Source organism: Sceloporus occidentalis, unplaced genomic scaffold, assembly GCF_023333645.1.
Source record: "Sceloporus occidentalis isolate IW3139 unplaced genomic scaffold, rSceOcc1.0.p SCAF_11, whole genome shotgun sequence".
NCBI classification, from domain to species: domain Eukaryota; kingdom Metazoa; phylum Chordata; class Lepidosauria; order Squamata; family Phrynosomatidae; genus Sceloporus; species Sceloporus occidentalis.
Genome location: NW_028316991.1, coordinates 4,800,305 through 4,821,370, shown reverse-complemented (window position 1 = coordinate 4,821,370; position 21,066 = coordinate 4,800,305). Strand labels below are relative to the sequence as shown.

Genomic DNA, 21,066 nt, shown 5'->3' with positions numbered 1-21,066 from the left:
AAGGGTGAAGCCTCCGAACACAACAACTTCCCCAATTGGTGGAATGAGGAGAGGCTGTCTTGTGCAGAAGCGCTTCTCTTTCTCCATGGATCCCTCTGCATTATTCTGGCCTCTTGGAGTACCTCCGCAAAAGGGCTGGGCCGTGGAGCACTCACAGGGACAGCCTCCTCCATATTATACTCGGGGGAGAGGGTGTGCGTGGAGGGTCTGCCCTTTTGCAGAAGCGCTCCTGAAGGCCAGGTTAATGGAGAGGATAGTAAGGAGAAGCGGGCCAAGAAAGAAGACAGAAGAAAGAATACAGAAGAACAGCAAGAGGAAAGAGAAGACAAGTGGAGCTGCAGAAAAGGAGACACGGAAATGGTTGGAGGAGCAGGTACAGAGACATTAAGAAAGAGAGAGTGTGTGAGAGAACATGAGTGAAAAACAATAATATGCAAATGGGAATAAACAAGTCTAGTACTCATTATTATTATTTTATTATTTATTGTTTTTAAAAACAATAGCGCCATCAAATTCCGTAGCGCTGTACAATGGGTAGACAGGACATAACTAGTATGTTACATTACAAATTGACTGACAGAGACAAATTGTCTGAAGAGAAAGCCACGATTTGGTTTCTTTTTCATTTTTTTTTGCCTTCTCTAGCAGCCTCAGCACAGAAACAAGAGGAATTTTCGAGCGCCCCTCCCTGTCAGTAAAGAGGGGGGTGGCGTGGATCTCTCAGCACTTACCCAGGGATTTGTGTAGCTGGTTTGCCAGCTGTCACTAGGAGTAGAGGACACAAGATAAGCTCAATGAAGGAATGTTGTAACCTAGCGTATGTACATTATTTGTGTTGGGGCCTAATGGAGCGTACTTTGCTTGTCTCTTTTACATTATGGCAGCATATGTGATCCCACAAAGCTGAGAGACTTCCGAGCTAGAACTTCTTCCAGCTAGAACTTCGTTAGTAGGGGTGCATTATTCCATGCCGTGTGTCCAGAAGTCTTTAAGCACCAGTTACTGTGTGCTGGAAAGTATACTCTAGGGCCTTCTTGTGTCCTAAGGACCTCAAATCACAAGGTGCAGGCACTGCGGTCACAGCTAGGCTGGCAGTCTTGATTGGCTATGACAAGTCCACTTCTGTCAGACTCTCGAGGCAAAGTTCCTTGTGAAAAGTTCTGTGGGCAAGGAGCACATGCGAGGTGTATACGGTGGTTCCCCTCCGTCTGAACCTGTCTATCGGACATGCCTGTCCTGCACGGAATATTTTAGAGCTACTGCATTTATGATTGCTTTTGGTGGGTCAGCTTTGTTGTTTGGACAAAACAATACGTAAATCCTACTTTAAACGATTTTGGGTGCTTTCAGGACCAAACGAGCGTGTAATACACTTTAAGGGCACCCCCTCTGGCAAAAAGAAGAGCTAAATGTATTGTTTTAAAAACCCTGAAAAGTATTGTGACCAAAAAACTGGCACGTGCAGCTTGTGGTTTTGGCATTGCTGAAAAATGGAACACCTGCTGAACAAATTGACGTGTTGTTGACTTCAGTGACGTGAGTCTTATTGAGCGGTAAACCCAGTCGGTGATTGGAACATATACACTTCTAACTAGACACAGACCCTATAGATAATCGTGTCTAAAAGGTGGTCGCTCCCTCTTTGATGTCAAAGTAGGCATAGAGCTCTTGTGCACATCACCCGCACATTGTAGAGGCTTCCGCTGCACTCCTGTTAATTAAAGGCCAGGTTCTTCACATTGGGGTTTTTTTTGAGTGACCGGCAGTGCTTCTCTGGTCCAAGCAGGGCCCGTGGTGGTCACAATTATTTGAGCTCCTGGGAAATGTTTTTTGGAGGTAATGCTGTCAGCATTTGGCTTGATGACTCGGGAATGTCTGCATGTATGCATGATCATGGACGTGATGTAGTTTATTGCTTATTCAATACAATGGAATGGAAGTGAAGGAATGCCTGGCCCTCACGGTCTCTCATGGTGTTTACACGCCAGTAACATGACAGCATATCAAAGAAACCTAATGGTTAAATGAGAACTTTCACAGATTTTATCACAACTAAATTTATCACAACTGTGCCATTTGTTTGTCAATCGGTATAATTGTGTAAAAATAAGGCACTATTTTACCACAGGGATGTCTAGATCTGTGCTAAAACTAGCAAAACTTTTGAATTTCCTGTCCTGAAGCCCTTTCTTCCATACAGACCCCCTACAACAGCTGCGACTTAACAATAAGGGACAGATAACCTAATGGGGAGGAATAATCATACAGATTCCAAGAGCAGGAAGTTCAGTGCCTTTCCCCATAGTGGTACACATAAGGTGGGTTTCTTAATACATATACATTGCTAACACTATTACGTAAGTAAATACACTAAAGTAAACATGGAACATGTACGATTTTAGAAAATTGATAGATTTGCTTTAAGAGCAAAAAAAATATGAATTTTTGGGATCCTAATTTTTTTTTTTTCTGTATTTGAACATCTGAGGCGTTTGTATATGGGAAATACCAGGAGTCATTTTAGTTCCATGAGTGGAGTGGAGTACAGGAAATGTCATTCAACGGGCTGTAAATGTGATTCCAGAGCATGTGTTATTGTTATGATCTGACTTATGTATGAGTAATGGTCAATACAGCTTTACTTGTGTAACTCACCAGTTACAGTGGCAGGAAGTGTTATTGTACTATCTATGAACAGAAACCCTCATTTTACATCAAGTGTGTTTGACCACACAGGCTTGTTGTTTTTTTTCTAACGTGTAGAAGTCAATTTATTTAGTATTGATTGGTTAGTAGCCCCAGGTATGAACATTGGTAATCAATCAACTGTTGGGTTGTAGTACATTCTTTAGACAAATCTGTTATTTAATTGTGGCCACATGGTGTGTATGATTGGTCTTGTTATTTGTGACCCTGGGTATATTTAATATACATTTGCTTTAATACATATATTTCGCCCAAACACGGGGTTTGACAAAAGTCGTATCTCCATATGTTGTTGGAGTACAATTTCCATGAGCCATGGCTAGGCTTTTGCCAGTATTCTTTTGTAATTTCCAGTTATATTACACATGATGTTAGATTTGGAGCATTCTATGAAATAGTATTCATTAATAACATTTCCTGGGCACACATTAAAAGTGTTTGCACCATCTTGTGAGCTCCAAGGTCTGGGTGTGAAAGGTGACACCTTTATTATTTGTGGTGGTCCTATGGGTATAGCACTGTCTCGATCATTAGCATCTCGGGCAGGAACTGATCTCATGTTCCGCTGTGATTATTGTATTCAGGTTTTCCAGGACGCATCTTATCTTGGTTGGAGTTTGGTGCGATACTGTGATGAAATATGACAACTGACAGTGGTCAGAGCACTACCGCATAGGCAAGTTAGATTGCAGTCTGGGACACTGAGCTGGTAGTACATAGTTTACCGAGCTCTCTGGAAACTTCAGGGGTGTCTCTGTTCAGCCAAACCAGAGGTCCACAACTTTAGTCTTCAAATAACCCCAATTACTGGTTTCTCCTCGCATTAAAAGCAGGAGAGTAATTCATCTGAAAACCTCCATGGCTGGTGGATCTTGTGGTAGAAAGTTAGATTCTTCACTGGCCCACTATGGATGATACATATTATGTTTAAAGAAATATTAAAACAATAGGGTATTTGGACCCCCTACTGGTTGCATAACAAGTCATAATATTTTAGATTTTAATTATGCATTTTTTCATTTTTACAGTGGTAATTTAAGATTTAGATCACTTAGTCTGGTACATTTCAGCTGTAACCTATACATATATTGCAAACAGAAGTTAAAAATTCTTATTTACGTGGCAAGTTTATGGGTAGATAATAGGACCACAGGTACATGGATGGTAGTCAAGACCTCGTAGTATTTGAAAAGTCGAAAAAACATCACATCGGTACCCAAAGAAACATTACAACTGCGATTTTGACAGCAAGAACCCTATGAGTCATCTAATCTGCCCAAGTTTTAGACTATGACCTCTTGTCCTAACATTTCTCCACCTTTTGAAATATACATCCCCTGTAGTTTGTTAAACTGATTTTGTTCTTATGTTCTGATCCTAACTAATGCTACTATTGCAGAGTTTACAGTAGGGCAAAAGACAGAAGCCCTTGTTGTAACCCCCCCCCCCATAAGATGCTGTTTGTGGAGCCAGCATGCTTGCCTTTTTTGGCTATGTACTTCCCTTTCCGGCCAGTTCCTTCTGGAATGCCTCCTGCTCCAGACTGTCAGAAACATTACACACCCTGCAATGACACGGGAACGAGGGATTGTTTAGAAACGGCACAGTATTTCACACATCCATCCCAGAATAAACATTTTAATGCAGCTCAGCGGTTCAGTGCAAAGTATGATTATCTGAAAAGTAGGATTATTTGCGAGTGTACGTTGGTAGATTGTCCCATCCGACGGTCCATTGTCTGGCTGTAGCCCCTAAATGAGTGAGCAATTCTCTCGGGAAAGGTCCTCCAGCTACTGTTCTTGTGCAGAAGAGGAATGTGGATTATGGATCTGCACACATGATACATTCTGCATTCTCACATCTGCCATGAATCGAAAAAGCTTTGTTTTGTGCTTAATGTTTAGAAAGAGTACAAATTAGGCATTGCATCAGCGTAGTAAAGTAGGTCTGTAATGTACTCAGGAAGCAGTAATTCAGCCATTAATTGCAGGCTAATGTGTGCTTATTAAACCATCTTCTCGGTTGCATGTTGAGGAGTTTGCACTAAAACATTCATGAGCTTTCCTCTGCGCGGTTTGGAAGTGGAATATTCCGCTTTAACACTTTCGAAAGGGAAAGTGAAATTTATTCAATGAAGCCAAAGAACTCATACTTACAAGAAGACAATTCATAATGTGCTGTGCTGCAGCCTCAATTGGTGAGAGAGATCGGCATCGTGATGGACCATCAGTTGTGTTACAGTATATTACACGCATACAACGTGTCAATTCCACGTGCTGCTGCCTCAGCACCGTGTAATATTCTCCCTATCTCAATATCCTTTTAGACATCCGTCTGTGGCTGCTTGAACAATTCTGGAAACCAAATATATTTATTATTTTTATTATTATTACTACCATTTATTTCTATATTAGGAAACATGTTAAGGCTTTGCAAGACAAAGACTTTCATGTGTTGGTGGTTATTGTGGATGATCACATTCATATCGGTAGGTTGGGGGGAGGGTGATAAATAAAATGATAAAGCTGTGAAGAATGGGATGAAATTTAATTAATTTGTATTATAATTTTTTTGCTTCTACTCTCCTTAAATACATAAAAAAAAATAAAAAAAAAAGATGTCCACTTATATTATCAGGTCTACCAAATTTTTATAAGATTCAAATTTTAAAAGAATAATTCAGTACTTGCAATTGCTATAAAATCAGAACAGATAAAACGGCCCAAAAACTGTTTTATCTTTAATTTTTTGCAAGAATCGACTGTGGTGATTAAAATCAATAGAAATGTATGTACAAAAAGTTGTGTATATAACGTGAAAACAACTTTCATAAGAAAAAAATGGAAAAGGTCATCCCATAGTTACTGAATTGTATATTTAACTTCTCGTGTTCCAACGCTACACTAGATGTGTCGAGAAGACACATAACAGGGGATATGCCTAATTTTGCTCCTGTATAAAGGGTATTACTAGCCTTTTTAAGTACATATGTTGTTGATATGATACTGGTGGTTTATTTTGTAACATTTATTTCCAAACGTTAAGAAGTATTTTGACATCAGCGTACATCTTTATACAGCTTGATTGCACCTTTTCATTGAAGTTGTACTTTTTGGTGTGAGCCACACATTCCAGAAACGTTTAACGCAAAGCCCATTTATAATCTCAATTTTGGATGTTTTACCCCATATCTGCCCTTTTTGTGATTAGCATTGTGTCTCAATATAAAAGGGCATTTCTGTGATGGATTTCCTAGATGTTGACTTTATGTGGAGTTTCAGGTGTGATGTTTTCTCTGGAAGACCAATGACTCCTCTTTGCTCATTGCCATGTTCTTGGAAGTACCGTAGGCGCTGAAGTATTTGCTTTCTTAAGTGTCACAACTGAGCTGGAGAATTCTCGTGGCCTTATTTAAACTGTTCCTGGGCCTGTGAATCAGTTCTGCTTTCATGGTCCTATTCAGAATATAAAAGTATACATCCCCCATACTGCTGATTAATTATGAAGAATTATGCTTTGTGCATTTACTTAAATGGTTTCTAGGAAATGGAAAGCCCGTCTGTTACCATACGAACAATATTTGTTTCAGCTTGGAAAGGATGTTGTATTCCCTGGTGCTTTTCATTCAATAAGTATTCAGCCCAACTCTATACTTCCATCTTCTGCCTTGTAAGGGGGTTAATTTCAATAATGTCAAGGGTGCTTTTGTGAGAAACTGCAGGCTTCGTTCTTGTTGCCCCTTGTTTAAAGATGGTTCTATTTCCAAAGAAACTGAAAGGTAATGAAATGTTTGTGCTTTTATAAACCCTTTGACGTCCGTGGCTTTGGGCATCTAGCAAGTGTTTGGCACAAGTGGCAAGTGGTCAAGCACCTGGCATAAGGGCATCTCCTTGTGAGCTGACCGGACACTGCGAGTACAGATGTGATTACCTGTCTGGTACACTTTTTTTGCAGGTTTACTATAATTACAGGTCAGTGGAGGGGCACAGACTTGGCAAAAGGAATGGACACGCTTGAAACCCTGTGTATAAACTTACTCTTGACCATACAATGTCATTTTGGAGGAGAAGCTCACTGGGATAGACTTATCTAATGTATAGAGAAGTCACAGAAATACAATGTTCTATAAAATTGTGGATTAAATGTCCATAAATAATGCCCTAAATTCCTAAACAGGTTTCTTAAGTGTGGCCAATAATCTAGGTTATCAGGTACAAAATATTTTTTTTCTGTAGGCTCAGAGTCTAGGCATTATAAAGAATTCTTTCAGCAGACAGGGCCTGGCTCTATTCCCCTGTTACTTTTGTAGGATCAGTAAGACCAACAGTAAGACCAACAGCTGGCTATTGTGACCAGTGTTTAGGCTCTTGGCAACTGGCAAGCGTTCATGTGCAATGCCCAAACTGGACGCTACGAATGCATGGAAAGAGATCCAGGGCATTCCATTTAATGTAATGGCATGCATTGTTATATGTTGTGATGCAAGTATGCATAGCATTTAAGTGTTATGGAGATGGCATAACTGGAATTACAAGTTTATTATAAGTACATTGTAGAAATTTAACCCTCTCCCTCTCTGTATTTAATTTGCTCTCTGCTTCCTTTTAGACCTCCTCGTTATTTAACACCTTTCAATGGAGAACACTAGGTCAGCAGATGAATTAAGCTTAATTTGAAGACATACCAGTCATTTTCGTAATCACGCAATTGGATTGTTATGTTGCACAGGTAGGCATGCTGGCAGTATTGTGGCATGTGCAGTACCAGACAGTGGCCCAGTTCTTTGAGCCATCATACGAGCCAAACTGAATTTGTCTCTGAAAACACAGGTCCTTTTGGGCTCATGAGCAGGGTGTTTTAGCCACTTGGCCTTGGCTTCTACCTTCTAGTCATTGAGCTTGGGGCCTCTCCAGCTCGCCCATATATATATATATATATGCAAATTGTATGTGAAAAAGACTTTTTCTTCTTTCATAAACCTCCCCATCTCGTATGTGGTTGACATATCAGCTAGCTTGGATGCTAAAAATCAGAAATAATGCGTGCATTTTTATTTTCTCCAGTTCCCTGTGGAACTGCGTTCTTCTTTGGCCATGCGTGGCCTGAGTTGGCACACGTTGAAGATGTTGTAAGAACTGGGTTAATTGTAGTACTGGGAACCTTCCAGTTCCAGTTGATCCGTTGTGACTGCCATGTCCTGTGTGTTCTGAAGGTGCCTTCATTGTGGTTTCTACATGGAATACCTTGGAAGTAACAATGGACCATAAACTGAATATTTCAGAAACTGATTTAAAAATGGCACAATTCTGTTTCCTGTGATAACACAAATCACAAACTGTGCAAGGATCACAGCTTGTAGAGCAGAATTTGATAATCTTGAGCATATAGGTCTATCCTGGTTTTAAATCCACAGAGATAATTAGTGCTGACAGCTCTTAATGCAGCTTTTCGTGATTAGGACAGGGTCGTCAACAGGTAGTTCCTCAGCCCATGCTTAACTCCAAATAATATCAGGCTCAGTCTGAAGAAGGTACTGCGATGCCGTGGGACAGGCATTTCCCAAAGTTACTGGACTTAATGACTAGATGCTCCACATGCACATTGGACTTTTAAATGGTTTGTCATGGTTAGCATTGCCCATGATCCAACATATTGCACTCTTTCTTGTGTAGGACACCTGCCTTCCTCTAGGTAGCTAGCTTGTTTGAGCAGGGCCTCCTCATCTGTTATTTCTGTCCAGGTTGTACAGCTCTATGGATTATGATGGTGCGAAATATATAAATTGTTGAGCCAAGCACCACCTTTTTGTTATATGACCCCATTTATTGGTATAAATCATTTTAAGGTGTATTCAGCTGTATATTCTGGTAACAATCCGTGCTATTGGGCTCCCAATGGTTCACTTCTCCATGGGCAGGTTGGGGAGGTAAGAGGTCTCTCATGTGACTCGCTAGTTACGCAACAGAGGTCCACACATACAAAGACTTTGTAAATAAAGAATCATACAAAAACAATTATAATATTTCCATTTCCCAACCCCACATAAAGACCAAATGATTTTATAATGCCATTGAGAGGGTTGCAACAGGTAGTTTGTGGTCCCAAGTATTGAAACGGTAATAGGCAAAATTTGCTTTGGTCTAGTGATTAATTACACACTATTAAAATCCTAAAATTGTAAGGATCTGGAGCTCTCGCTCTGCATCTGCCTAGCCTTAATCTACAAGGACACCTTCTCCTCCATATGAGTAATTCCAGAATTTGTGGAAACCTTTTGCATAAAAATGAGTTTAGGAAATAACGCCATTTTTTTTTTATACATGGCACTTAAGTTTGTTTGGTCTATCTCGGATTGGTTTTGCTTTTCGTTCAGTGCAGCGTCATGTTGAAAGCAGGAAGTGTTGAGTTGTTGATGAGAATGTTCATGTGTGAGTCAAACTCAGCATCTCACCTCAGCCTTAACCTTTCAAAGCCTCCAAACATCTGGCAGTGAATAGCTAACACTTACCACTGGTGGGGAGGGGATGACGTGTGCCCCCTCACTTAATCCCTACTTCTTTCTTGTTTCAATTGCTCAACACATTTGTACCTTTATTTCACATCACCGTGTTCTTTCCAGCTCCTTCTCATCTTATCAGATAGACGTAGGGCCAACAGTTCTTAAATCTTACAGCAATACCTGGATTTTAAGGACCTTCGTCGAATGAGCTTACAATCTAGGTGTACTGGATGAAATTGGTGTATTTTGTTTTTATCGGGAACTGTTTGGTTAATATCTCCTTGCATCAGGGGTTAAAGTAGGCTACAGTAATGCATTTCTACTCCCCAAAACAGCTGGAAATTGAAATGTGGCATTCCTGTTGTCCACATGCCCAGCGTGTTCCATCGGGTTACCTCCAACAGCGTTCCTGACTTTCTGACGTAGTGCAGTCTGATTTCTTTTCTTGCCTCTGCTGCAGTATTCTTTCCTCCTCACTTCCCCTGGTTGCGGTTTCTTTTCTGTTTATTTTTGGTTTAATGATGGACTGTAACACAAACAGTTTACTTGACTATACCCGGTTAGCTTTGGGCTGGTGTGAGAGTGATAAGTGCTTCCGTAAACACAATCCATATCACTTTTATTGACACCTTATATTGTTTTCTCTTTTTCTCCCTTTCTTTGTTCTGTTTGAATTTACAAGCGTATGTTTTATATGCCAAATCCCGTATGTACTAATGTCGTTCAGATTTACTTCCTCCCCTTGGTGAAAAGATTTCATATCTTATGTGCTAGCTACCGTTCTTGTATGAATGTTCTTCTGCGGGACAGCCGGTAACCTGTAACTATTTCCATTAAATGTAAAAACCGCTTCAGCGTGTAGTTTCTGAGATAAGCATCGGGCAATGAAATATCTTTTCCTGTCTACTCAACGCTCTGCAAATGCATATGGTGGACGTACGGGGGATCACAAGTGTGGTCTATGGTTTTGCAGTCTCTTTGATCGACCCGTGCTCATGTAAGCTGTCTTCAGGTATAAGCTCGGGAATCTACTCGCTGGGGTGATCCCCAAACCTATTCAGAAGAGATCTAAACACAGCGGACCTGAACGGTGCGGATTTTAAAAAGAAATTAACTTGAAACATTTCTTGTGTTTTGATGAGAATAAAGCTGGGGTGTTGAAAATAAAAGGATACAAAATAAACCCAAGCCAGGGGATTGGGTACACTAGACATGCGCATTACTACTCGTTACAACGTGACGTTGGTGCCAAATATTAAGTACTGGTGTCAACGATCTCGACCGTGGGCCCTTTTCTAAGGAATAAATTGCTACATATATAAGGCATTGTTATTGTCGGGGTGCAGTCAAACCCCAGAACTATGAGGGCAATTTAGGGGTTAAATGCCACCCTGTTAGACACCCCATTGTACAGCGATGTGGCATATGATGGTGCTATATAAATAATAATAATGTTGGGGTTAAGTGAACCACATTCCAAGTTACATATCACATGCCTGGGCATCCACATAATGACAGCAGTACTCGCTTTACTATATGAGAGATTAGAGTCCATATTTATTAAGAGCGGTCTTGGGGTGATTTGGGTTGCTATGGTGACTGCTCCACTGCTGCTCCTTGGTTAGTTGCCCAGTCACTCGAGGTCAGGGTCAGCCTGGTGCAGCAGCCATCGCCGTTTACAATAGAAATCATACCCCCAAGATTCAAATGGCCATGGGGGGGCGGCTTTGTTTTGTGGGGTGTGGCTAGGGGCGGGGCTTTAGCAAGACTTTTTATGTGACTTTGTGACCTCCAGATTTATGTAACAGGGTAAAGCATGAAGTAGGACGGCGGATTATTGCAGTAACGTTACGTTGGTGTAACGCTCATACCTACCACACACCCTTACATAATATAATAGAGGGGCATGGGGGGAGGGTTAAGAGCAAAAGAGAGCCACGGGAGGTATGGGAATGTGGAGGCGGATTTACTCGCCAGCTCTCATGGGGTTAAGCAGGGAGCAGGACCTGGGAGGATTCCTTGCATAATCCGCAGTCACCAAAGGGTTCCTCCCGTTAGGAGGAGACCGTAAATAACCGAGTGCGGCCGCAGCCTCTGGGAGCAGGGCTCTTTGCATAGTAAACACAGGGCAGCCTGCAAACCAATTGGGCGCCTGTCAGGGAGTGAGTGAGGGCGGAGCTGCGCCTCTGTGACAAGGGAAGCACTGCTTACTCTAGCAGCAGCAGCAGCTGATCACGTTTCCAGCCGCTGCTTCCTATCGCTGTATTCACTCGGCTCCCGTAGGAGCAGGATTGTTGGCGTTGGATGTTGTTCTCAGGGAGATGAGCCCCTTATCCGGATTGAGGCCGGGTGTGATGTGCAGCGCAGGACACAGTCAGCTTGGAGGTAAACAGAGGCTGCTGGGCTGCCACTTACTTGGAAACTTTGCTGCGGGGGCTGCTGATTAAGCAGATCGCGTCTTAGCGCTACACAGACGCGGAAGGCTGCTGTCGGGAGCCATCGGGGTAAGCCTGGGCTGCTTTAGCTGCGGTTGCGGAAGGGTTAAACCGCTGGGGCGTTAAAGAGACGCCGCACTATCAGTATAACTAATGCCGCTGTTATTATTAACTGTTTGCGAACCGGAGGGATGTGCCATGCTTTGCACGCCCCCTGTGGCACACACGGGGTTAAGATGCGTATCACGTGCTTCCCATGTATAACTCTGATCGGGAGATCCTCAAAGTACGTCGCTTGGAATGTCCGGGTCCGAAGGATTCGGAAATGAGGAAATGCTGATCATCGGTGTGCCCTGCGCGGAAAGTGCAAACCTGCTGTAGAATGGCTGCGGGGCTCGTGAACCTACCCCGTACTCCCACCCCTTCCCCCTCTGCCAGGCGCACTGACTTTTGGGAATTACCAGTACATTTGCTAACCCATGTGAATGCACTCGGTTTACATATGAATAGCATAGTCACGGATCTGCCAGAGGAAGGGGAGCAGACTGTACAGATCGGGTAAAAACCCCTTCCACCCCTTGGTGGATCAGTCGTTCCGGGGAAGTCTATTTTTATAATGTTGGTAACTGACTTTACCCTGAAACTGGTTTGTCTGTTGTAGCCAATAGGAGGCTTCTCTGTTACCGTGGCAACATTAATGTATCAAAGCTTGCATGATTCCAGCTCTCATTCCTTTTCAATGCTGCTGCATTCCAGGCTGCTTGTTTTTAACCCTGTGAGTACCATGTTGCTCATCGCAGATGGCATTTAAAGGGTTCATTGATGTTTTTGTTTTTTAAATGTATTTCAGAGGCGCTGCTAAGGTGGAGTTGGGTTAAGCAGATACTCAACTGGTTTCCTTTTGCTGAACCTGAGTAACCAGTTTCATTCACCCCCCTCCCACTTCACCTTAATAATGACATAGTTTAATGATTATCCTTTTCTGTATGTGACCTTCCTGTATTTCCAATTCCTCCGACTGAATGAAAGGTTTCTAGAATCCTTATAGCAGGGCCCTATTGAGATGGCGTGTATGGTTCACGATGTTCGATGCATAGTGTCTTACCTGTAGAAGTGATCATATAGGTGTATGGGACTTAAAGGAACCTGTTTGGTACCATATGGTGAGGTTATTTACTTTTAAATCCCTAGTTTGAAACGCAGGTAGGTTCTGCTGACAGCGCGGTGACCTCTAAGTAACCCTCGTGTTGTACTCTAATCCCATTAGTTTTTATGTTTTCATGGTACAGATACCGTGGGTAGCGTCTGGAGAACAGAATCCAGCGTTACATCCCTAGTGGTTCCCTTTGCTATGATTACCAGGGGCCGAAAACACTTGTTTATGAACTCGTCTCAAGATGTTTCATTGTTGGACTTGCAGAAAGCAAGCAACTTCCCGTTTGTCATGTTTGCAGCATGAGTGCGGTGTCGTCCGGTAATCGGGAAGCCTATAAAGGATCTGTGTTTGTATACGTGCACTCTCTCATATATCCTATATATACGCTAATGAAGGCATTGTGATGTATGCAAGTTATGTGATAAGGACAGTAGCGCTGGCATTTTTACATGGTAGACCCACACTCAGACCACTCAGGTTCATGTTTATCCAGTATATACGTGCCGGACGTATACATAAACCTCTCGGATTAAAGTTTTTGCACTCCTTGTAATGGGGGATCTTACTTTCCAGCTGTTGGTTGAGTGGGAATAGTGCCAGAAAATCTCTCTGCAGTGTATGTGCTTCCTGCTCTGGGCCAGTAAACCTACCTGCTCAGGACAGAGGCTACGAGTATCTAGATGTACTGTAACCCCAGCAGAGCAGCTTTCATATACGTGCAAACTAGCCAAGCCACTTAAATCTATTCCCTAACATGAGAGTTGGGGTTTTCGTTCCATTTGACTGGCCCTGTATAACATATACTCTTCAGTCTCTTCACTCATTGAATTGTACATTAGGCAGGGCCAGCTAAGCCCTTCTTGCTAGTGTTGGCCCTTCTTAATAATTAGTGAAGTGCAAGCTCTTATGACATCTCTCCCTTTAGTGAATAAACCCAACTGATTGACCCCCCCCCCCCCCCCCCGGACTCCTTGTAACCTGGAAGTCTGCGCTGATGGTTTGTACAGTTGAAAGACTTTGTAAAATCTTTGGGTAACGGTTGCTGCTACAATGTTTCCTCAATGAACCTCACAAGATAAATTTTGTCGTGTGATGTATATTTACTGACGTGACAAAAATATAATTTATTAAAGAGAAAGCACCAATGGCAGCGATTTGTCTTTGTGTATAGAATACAGTGTTGTATTGAGTAGAACAGTACTGAAGAAGTGACTTTTGCTTCATATTGTTTAAATAAATGTCATTTATCTGCAGGTTTTAGGTCTATGTTGTAGGCCATCATGCTTTCCTCTACTGTATGCTATACTTCTAAAATAAAAAATAAAAATACTGTTTTGCTGACCCTGCTGAATGTAATGCCGGATTAGAAGCATCCTTTTTTTTTTTTTTTTTTTTTTTTTTTAAATTAGTTGAGCGCCTGTACCCTTCCCTAAATTACTGGCTTGGGTGTAGGGTGGCAGGTCAGTGGGGGATGTCTATGCCGAGCGGGACAGCCTACGTGGTATTCTTACCTGTGCATGCGCGCGTCCGGGATTTGGAGTTCTCTAACAGAGCGCAGAAGAGGGGACGGTGGCTTTGTGGGGGTGTTCAAGCATCTGGTGCTCTTTCCTGGACTGGACCTTTTGCAGTCCCCAACTTGAATATATATCCGGGTAGGACAGGGCCGTCTTAATCTCCCGTTTGCTTTTGGTGACAGAGCCACATTTTGAATACGTTGGCAAGGCCAGAGATTTATACTGGTGCTTTTATGTACAGCTTTCTTCAGCGTGTCCTGATAAATGAGTGTCTGTATTTTCAGATGCCTCTCATAATGCTGGGGCTGGCCCTATGGATGCATTTGTATGCTTCTTGGTTTAAATCATTAAAAATGTGACTTCGTAATGCGCCAGGGTTTTAATTATTTATTTCCAGTTATAATTGAGCCAGCTGTTCTTTAACACATGTTTAGAGAGGGCACTAGTAATTTATGTGGATATATAGTGTGTATCTACTGTAAATTAAAAAAAAAACAAAAAACCTGTTTTCTAGGTAGAAAAACTTGACGGTTAGGTTCTCCTAGAAGAACATGGTGTGTATGTGTGTGTGTGTATATATATATATATATATATATATATATATATAAAATATACCGTATTTGCTAGATTATAATCTAGGTCTTATAATCGGGTTCGTTTTATAATCAGGTCTGACTATGAGACGACTAAGATCCAGATCCCCCGCAGCTGCAGGGGACCTGGATCCTCTTGTATCGCGCCCCCCCCCCCCACTTACCGGTGCTTACCGGTGCTTCTGAGTCCCCGGTGTGCAGCCGGGGCAGCGTGTAGATGTCTACGCAATTCGCGTAGACAATTTACGCTGCAGCCGGAAGGAGGTGTGGCTAGCAGCGGGGGTTGTCTGCGTCCATCGTGCAGACCTTCCCCGGCTGTCAGAGAGAATTCCCCGCACTGGAGTGGGGGGGGGCGGGGGAGTGTTAAATAGGGGGGGCATAAGGCATTTCAGGAGGCAGAGTGCTCTGTGAAATGCCTTTTAACCCTCTTAATGCCACTCTGCCTCCAGGAATGCCTTTTTAACGCTCTATATGGCACTCTGCCCCATAATATGCCTTTTAACCCCCTTAATGCCAGAGTGGCATATAGGGGTATAAGGCATTTCTGATGGCAGAGTGGCACATAGGGGGGTCAAAAGGCATATCATGGGGCACAGTGGCATATAGGGGGGTATAAGGCATTTCTGGGGCAGATGTGCATAACTGGGGGGGCAGGTTGGAAAATAGAAGGAAATATAACCAAAATATTTTTCTCAATCATAGCTTTTATTAAAAAAAAAATAGTTTACATGAATTAACATTTACTGGTAAAACTTTTTTCCTATAGGGTCGTCTTATATTAAGGCTTTCTCTTTTTATCCTAAATTAATATTCAGATTTCGGGGGTAGTCTTATAATCAGGGTCTTCTTATAATCGAGCAAAAAGTGTGTGTGTGTGTGTGTGTGTGTGTGTGTGTATATATATATATATATATATATATATATATATATATATATATATATATATATATATATATATATAAATAAATAAATATCTCTTTTCAGGGAATGCGTCCCCAGAAGGGGATGACTGGGGCTAATTAGTGAACTGTGGCCTTACAAAACCGCAAAAATATCACCTCAGCATTTTTACAAGACTATGGCGCTGTGCGCTTTAGGCTTCAAAGAGCTGTGGTTGCAATTATTATTACTTGCATGGGTGGGGATTAAAAGGGTAAGCATTGTATTTATTAATGTAGAGAGTCGGTCGTGTCAGTTTTGGATCCCTGTCTCCTGTCAGCACCTGGGAGGTAGGTGTTCAATAGGGTCACGTGAACCCAAATTTGCTAAATGAGGGAAGAAAAACTTTTTTTATAGAAAAAAAGTTGGTAATGAGGTGCAGAAGTGACAATTCTTGGTTAGCAAAGAAACCAAAACCATACTGATGCGAATATTGTCAAAATGGCCTATCTTTTGCAAAGATTTCTAATGGTGCTATTGCTATCTTCATACGATGCTCTCTCGTATATAAGTGGGAATCGCTTTCATGTCTGTGATATGACTGAGAGGGGTGGTCTGTGTCATTTGATTTAGAATATGGTGTGTGTGTGTTAGATTGACTGAGAGTGGTATGTGTGTTTGAATGTTGGTGCTGTTGAGAGTGGGGAGTATGGCGGGTAGTCCGTGGGCTTGAGTTCATGGTAGAGTTTGGTTTGGCTGAGAGTGGTCTGTGGGTCTGAGTTTACATCGGTCTAGATGAGTGTGCGTCAGTCTCGTGAAGTGGTTCCCCCATCTGTAAACTTCTTTGTAAGGAATACTGAATTTCGGGCCTTGGAGCTTGACACCATTAACTCTCACATATACTACTCCAGATTATTTTCTTGATTTCAAAATGAGAGTACAAAAAGTTTCACTGCTACGTAAATTCTAAATAAAGGGTGTTTATATCAGATATTTTGTGTCTTTACATGTAAACAGTCCTTTTTTCTGTTTACCTAAAACACATTTTTCATGTTTGGCTGTGATGTCTCATTTCCATGCCTGTTGGACGCAGGGTTCACTATTGGATTTAATGTGTCCTAGTGTCACACCAAGGAGTGCCTAACAGAGTCCAGCAGCTATAGGTTTCCCTTTAATGCCACAGCAGGAAGAGTTTTTAGAGATCTTGCAAACAAGGAAATTGTTGCTTGTTCACTGCGATTGTAGTCCAGCAAGCAGAGATTGCTTAACTCCATTCTTGATCACAAATATTGTGGACGTTCAGAGCTTTTATGTGTTTTCAGGTACTGTGCTTAATTTCAGCTGTTATATTTTCCCATGTTTTGACAGCTTTTTGTCTGCTCTTTTTTTATGTAGCTGCTGATATGTGTTCAAAATGAGTGGGATTGGAGAAAACACGTCTGACCCTTCCAGGGCAGAGGCGCGCAAACGAAAGGAAAGCCCAGACCAGCTCGGCCCCAGGTAAAGATCCATCTTAACTACACATTTTAGGGGTTATTATCCTTGCAGATCGGTTTGAAGAGAGTGCAATCATACTCTATCAATTTGTAATGAAAAAGGTTTACACCTTAATGTACAGTATTGAAATGTGAAATTTTAGACATTTTTCACTTCTTGTGCAAATTTTTACCTTCAAATACAGGACTTGCTCAGTGAAACCATGCAATTTCTCAAGTAATGCGGGTTGTGCCATTGGCTTTTTTTCACGATGTTAAACTTTAACGTAGATGGGGTTTATTCACAAAAGAGAGAGTTAAGGGTTTTTAACCCTTGTGTCACCAATGACCAGGAAGGACCAACACACACGTTTGTCCAGCAAGAAGGTCTGAGCTGGCCCTGTACAATGGATTGTTAAATGTGTAAGGAGACCCTGCAGTACTCTTGCTGGTTAAACTATACGGTATCCAGAGCCAGCCAAGCTCACTGGGGTTGTAGCTTCATGATGTACGATGAGGTCAAGGAGCTAAAACACAACTCTCTCTGTAGTGGCTAAACCCCAATATCGCTAAATCAATTACACTGATTGACAAATGAAAATCAGAAGCAATAGCTAGTCTTCATTATTGAATTTAGTTATACCTGGTGACAGTTGCCCTTTAATTATCTTGCCGTCTGGTTCCCTTTTTCCAGTCACCAAAGCTTTTTGTATTATATGATTTGTAAGCAAAGTCTGAGCTGAAATCTGAGATTTGATGTAGTAACAGAAGTGATCCAGGCAGAAGATCCGGTCCAGAAGCGTTAACCTTAATAGTCCGTGCGTTGCATCATGTTTTATTGAAATGTGGCAGCGGTGTTGTAGCTTGATTATGTAACTGACCCTGATTGAGTCCACGTATGCTGGGAGTTTGCACAGAAATTCACGCTTACACACTCGCGGGTTTAAACAGTATAGACGTGTTGTACGTTTCTTAGATAACCTGCAGATAGCACGGTAGTATGAAGGCATTTCCACATCGGGGATTCCGCTGGTGTTGGAGATGGAACGTGGCAGAATGCTGTACAGGGATCGGTGTGTTGATTATATGCCGTGTACATAAGGGTGCAGCGTCGGATATGTATGAAGAAGCCGAGAGGGTATATACCGCAAAATACAGACACGAGCAAAAATATTGTTTCCGGTTAATTGTTTACAAAAATGTCAACATTATTGCTGCTAGTTCCTTGTTTTGTACCGAGACAAACAAACCCGGGTATTATATGTGTTATAATATTCTGTATAATACAAGGAAGATACAGGGATCGTAGACTGATGTAGTAGGAATGAGGAAACGTTTGTGCTGCTACACAAAAGTTTACACGTAGGAAAAAAAAAAAAAAGGGAAGTATAACTTGAAACCCATATGTTTTGCACAGTATTTAGTCATATAGTAGTTAATATTTAGAACATTTAAAAAAAAAAAAAAAAAAAAAAAGCAGAGGACTGTGTGATAATGGGTTATATTCACTAAAGAAAAGTTGACTGGAGAGCTGCGTTTTTTTTTTCTCAATGACCTTAAGTTCTGAAGGTCCGATCCCGGTGAACTTCAGCTCTAAGAATAGCTCCAATGGCCCTGTATAAAGCATTCTTAAATTAGTGAGATTGTATTATTAAGTGAAAACATGATTGAGGGGGAAAAAAAGCTGGCTCTTCGATCCCAAATTTGCCTGTTCTGAGTAACCTAGCCTTGTGACCGGCTTGGTGATTCACTGACATGTTTTGCTTGGAGGGCATATACTAGAAATATTGTTTTAGCAGAATTACATTAATTAGCTGGTGTTAATCTTTTGAGGCTTTTAGGTTAATATTTGCACTCTTCTCCAGAGACCCTTTAAACCATGTCTATTTTTTTCTACAACTGCTTTTAAATTATCAGCCGGGTTAAACTTGTCAGACGGGCTTTAGAGTTTCTGTGTGAGCAAAAGCTGCGTTGTAGAATTTATTTTTTTGGTCTGTTTATTTCACTCTATGTATTCCTGAATTCCATATAGAAACTTACATCGATAATTTGTAGAAATAAAGATGACTGTAACACATGTATTGGAAGCATGAGATTACATCACTACTAATAGAAGGCCATTAAAGGGTTACTTTTTACACGTGAAAAAAATAAAGGAATTCTGTAATTTTACAAATTCAGAACCATTCTAATGTCATATTTTTATGTTGGTGGTAACATTTAACAATTCTTTCCTGTGTATAATATTTATGCATATAAAATGATTGTACACAAATATTTGGTAAACCTGTGGCTTGTTTCTTGACCTTTCTTTATCCCTTTTTAATAGCGAAGGACAAATTGTTGAACATCAATTTGTTACTCTTTTTCTCCGAATAGATTTGACATATGGCTGGGTTTGTTTATCTGAGACCAGGTCCATTACTTTTATTTTTTTTATTTATATATATATAAATTTTCTTATGGAATTCCACAAGAAACACTGAGCTTCAGGTGCACTTGTCGGGCAGTTGGGTTCCGCTCACTGGTAATGCGTGAAAGAGTAGGGTTAAACAGCCTCACCTTAACGATTAAGCCAATGTTTACAGCGTTAATGATGGCACAGATTCGGTGGTGTTTTTAGACCTCAACAAGGAAATACATGTACAGTAAACTGAGAAATAGCACTGCGCTTGTGTGTAGAATGTTGCATTCCTTTAAGAGACTGCTAACAAAACAGAAAGTTACATATCTCTATTAAAGGGGCAGTAAAATGTTTACTGTAAATCACTTTAATGTTTACATTGTCCGTGTAAGCATTTGCTTAACACAGTTTTGACGGGGAAGTGTTTCCTTTTGCAAATTTTTATATTCTCTGCTTCTCAAAGTGTTTGAAGAGATAGATATGATCCCAAGTTTTGTTGACTTTTTAATGAGTTTTTATTGACTCTTTTTGGGTAAGTTTAAAGCGCAACCTAAACACCTCTCTCTCTCTCTCCATAAAATTGTCATATACTTTAAACTACCCAAACAGCTTCTGCTTTGTTGTGATGTCTATGTTTTGTGAACCGGTTCCGTCTGATGCAGATCTAATAGCTTGGCTTGCTGAAAGTGCTTGAGATGAATGAAGTGGGTGCTCTCCCAAATATAAAATAGAGTTTTGAGATGTCTGTAGCACTCTTCAGCTGCAATGAATCACCCGGTTATATCTTGCCTGACAAATGGCGTGGTTTCCAGAAGCTCTTGTGTTGATAGGTTTTTGGCCTTTTTCCTCTTATTTCTGGTCTACTCCAGTCTTCATGTTCTAGCTGGATAATGAGTTAGTAGGAAATCCCACATCTGGAGCCAACAAAGGACTTCATTTTTGATTTATATTTGATAGAGGATGTACTGTGATGTCTATATTTTTTAGCAACTAAAATAATTAGCAAACAGTTTGATTGTAACAATCCAAGCTCTGCTTTTTCTTGAAAACAAAGGTTCCCGGGTGATAATTTGCTGTTTGTGTTACAGAAAATACCCATGCTTGAACATGTTTTGTTTTCGAGAAGATTTGGTTGTGATTTTAGATTTTTAGAATTGTCTTTTTTGTTTTCCAGCCCTAAACGAAGCAATGACAAGCGAAACCGCGAGCAGGAGAATAAATACATAGAAGAACTCGCCGAGCTGATTTTTGCAAATTTTAATGACATCGACAACTTTAACTTTAAACCCGACAAATGTCTCATTTTAAAGGAAACTGTGAAGCAAATTCGTCAGATCAAAGAACAAGGTAAGATTTATAGATTCAGCGATAGACATGCTACAAGCCTTCTCGTGTGCTGGCTTGG

The 21,066-nt window shown here is 41.1% G+C and overlaps 1 protein-coding gene across 1 annotated transcript in view; it reads left to right on the top strand.

The window, feature by feature from the left end:
* The first annotated feature begins 17,196 nt into the window (after window positions 1-17,196).
* LOC149305465 (nuclear receptor coactivator 2-like) overlaps window positions 17,197-21,066 on the top strand; it is a 39,334-nt gene continuing 35,464 nt past the window's right edge. Inside the window, exons 1-2 of the mRNA XM_089477527.1 lie at window positions 17,197-17,282; window positions 20,836-21,008. Coding sequence (XP_089333653.1) covers window positions 17,197-17,282; window positions 20,836-21,008 — 259 coding nt within the window. The remainder of the gene's footprint in view (window positions 17,283-20,835; window positions 21,009-21,066) is intronic.